The sequence below is a fragment of the Apaloderma vittatum genome, unplaced genomic scaffold, assembly GCF_000703405.1.
Source record: "Apaloderma vittatum isolate BGI_N311 unplaced genomic scaffold, ASM70340v1 scaffold37189, whole genome shotgun sequence".
In the NCBI taxonomy this organism is placed as follows: Eukaryota; Metazoa; Chordata; class Aves; order Trogoniformes; family Trogonidae; genus Apaloderma; species Apaloderma vittatum.
The window spans coordinates 12,646-13,134 of NW_009734205.1; the positions used below are offsets into that span (position 1 = coordinate 12,646).

The window sequence follows — 489 nt, forward strand, 5'->3', positions numbered from 1 at the left end:
AGCGGAGGTCCTGGTCGAGGGCATAAGAAATTCACACAAATGTACAGGAAAAAAATGTGAAATTTGCTTACCTGGGATGGGCTTGCACGATTTGCCTAGGACCTGTGGAAGAAAGCGCATGTTAATGCCCTGCGTGCCGTCACCTGCCCGCAGCCAGGGAGATCCCCGCAACACGAGGGTGATCATATGGGCTCGACCACCCTGCTGCAACCCCCCGCACCCAACACACCAGATACTTCAAAGTAAAAAAAGAAAAAAAAACGGAAGACAAAGAACCCCACCACAGGCAACTGCTGACTTAACGGTGAAGGTTTCAGAATCACCTCCAGCAACATTAGCACCAACTCCCACATAGTCAATTCCTATAGTTTCTAGGAGTTGCGATTCCTTTTCTGGAACGGCCTGAGCCCTCGTAACCCGGCTTTACACACCCAGGGCTGCCTGAACCACCGCGGGACAGCCCCACAAAACTTCATACAGCAAAATCAC

The 489-nt window shown here is 51.1% G+C and overlaps 1 protein-coding gene across 1 annotated transcript in view; it reads right to left on the bottom strand.

Moving 5' to 3' along the window:
- Positions 1-489, bottom strand: part of SLC35B1 (solute carrier family 35, member B1) — a gene marked incomplete at its 5' end in the record, with an annotated part of 3,335 nt that overhangs the window by 2,550 nt on the left and 296 nt on the right. Inside the window, one exon of the mRNA XM_009876171.1 lies at positions 72-102. Coding sequence (XP_009874473.1) covers positions 72-102 — 31 coding nt within the window. The remainder of the gene's footprint in view (positions 1-71; positions 103-489) is intronic.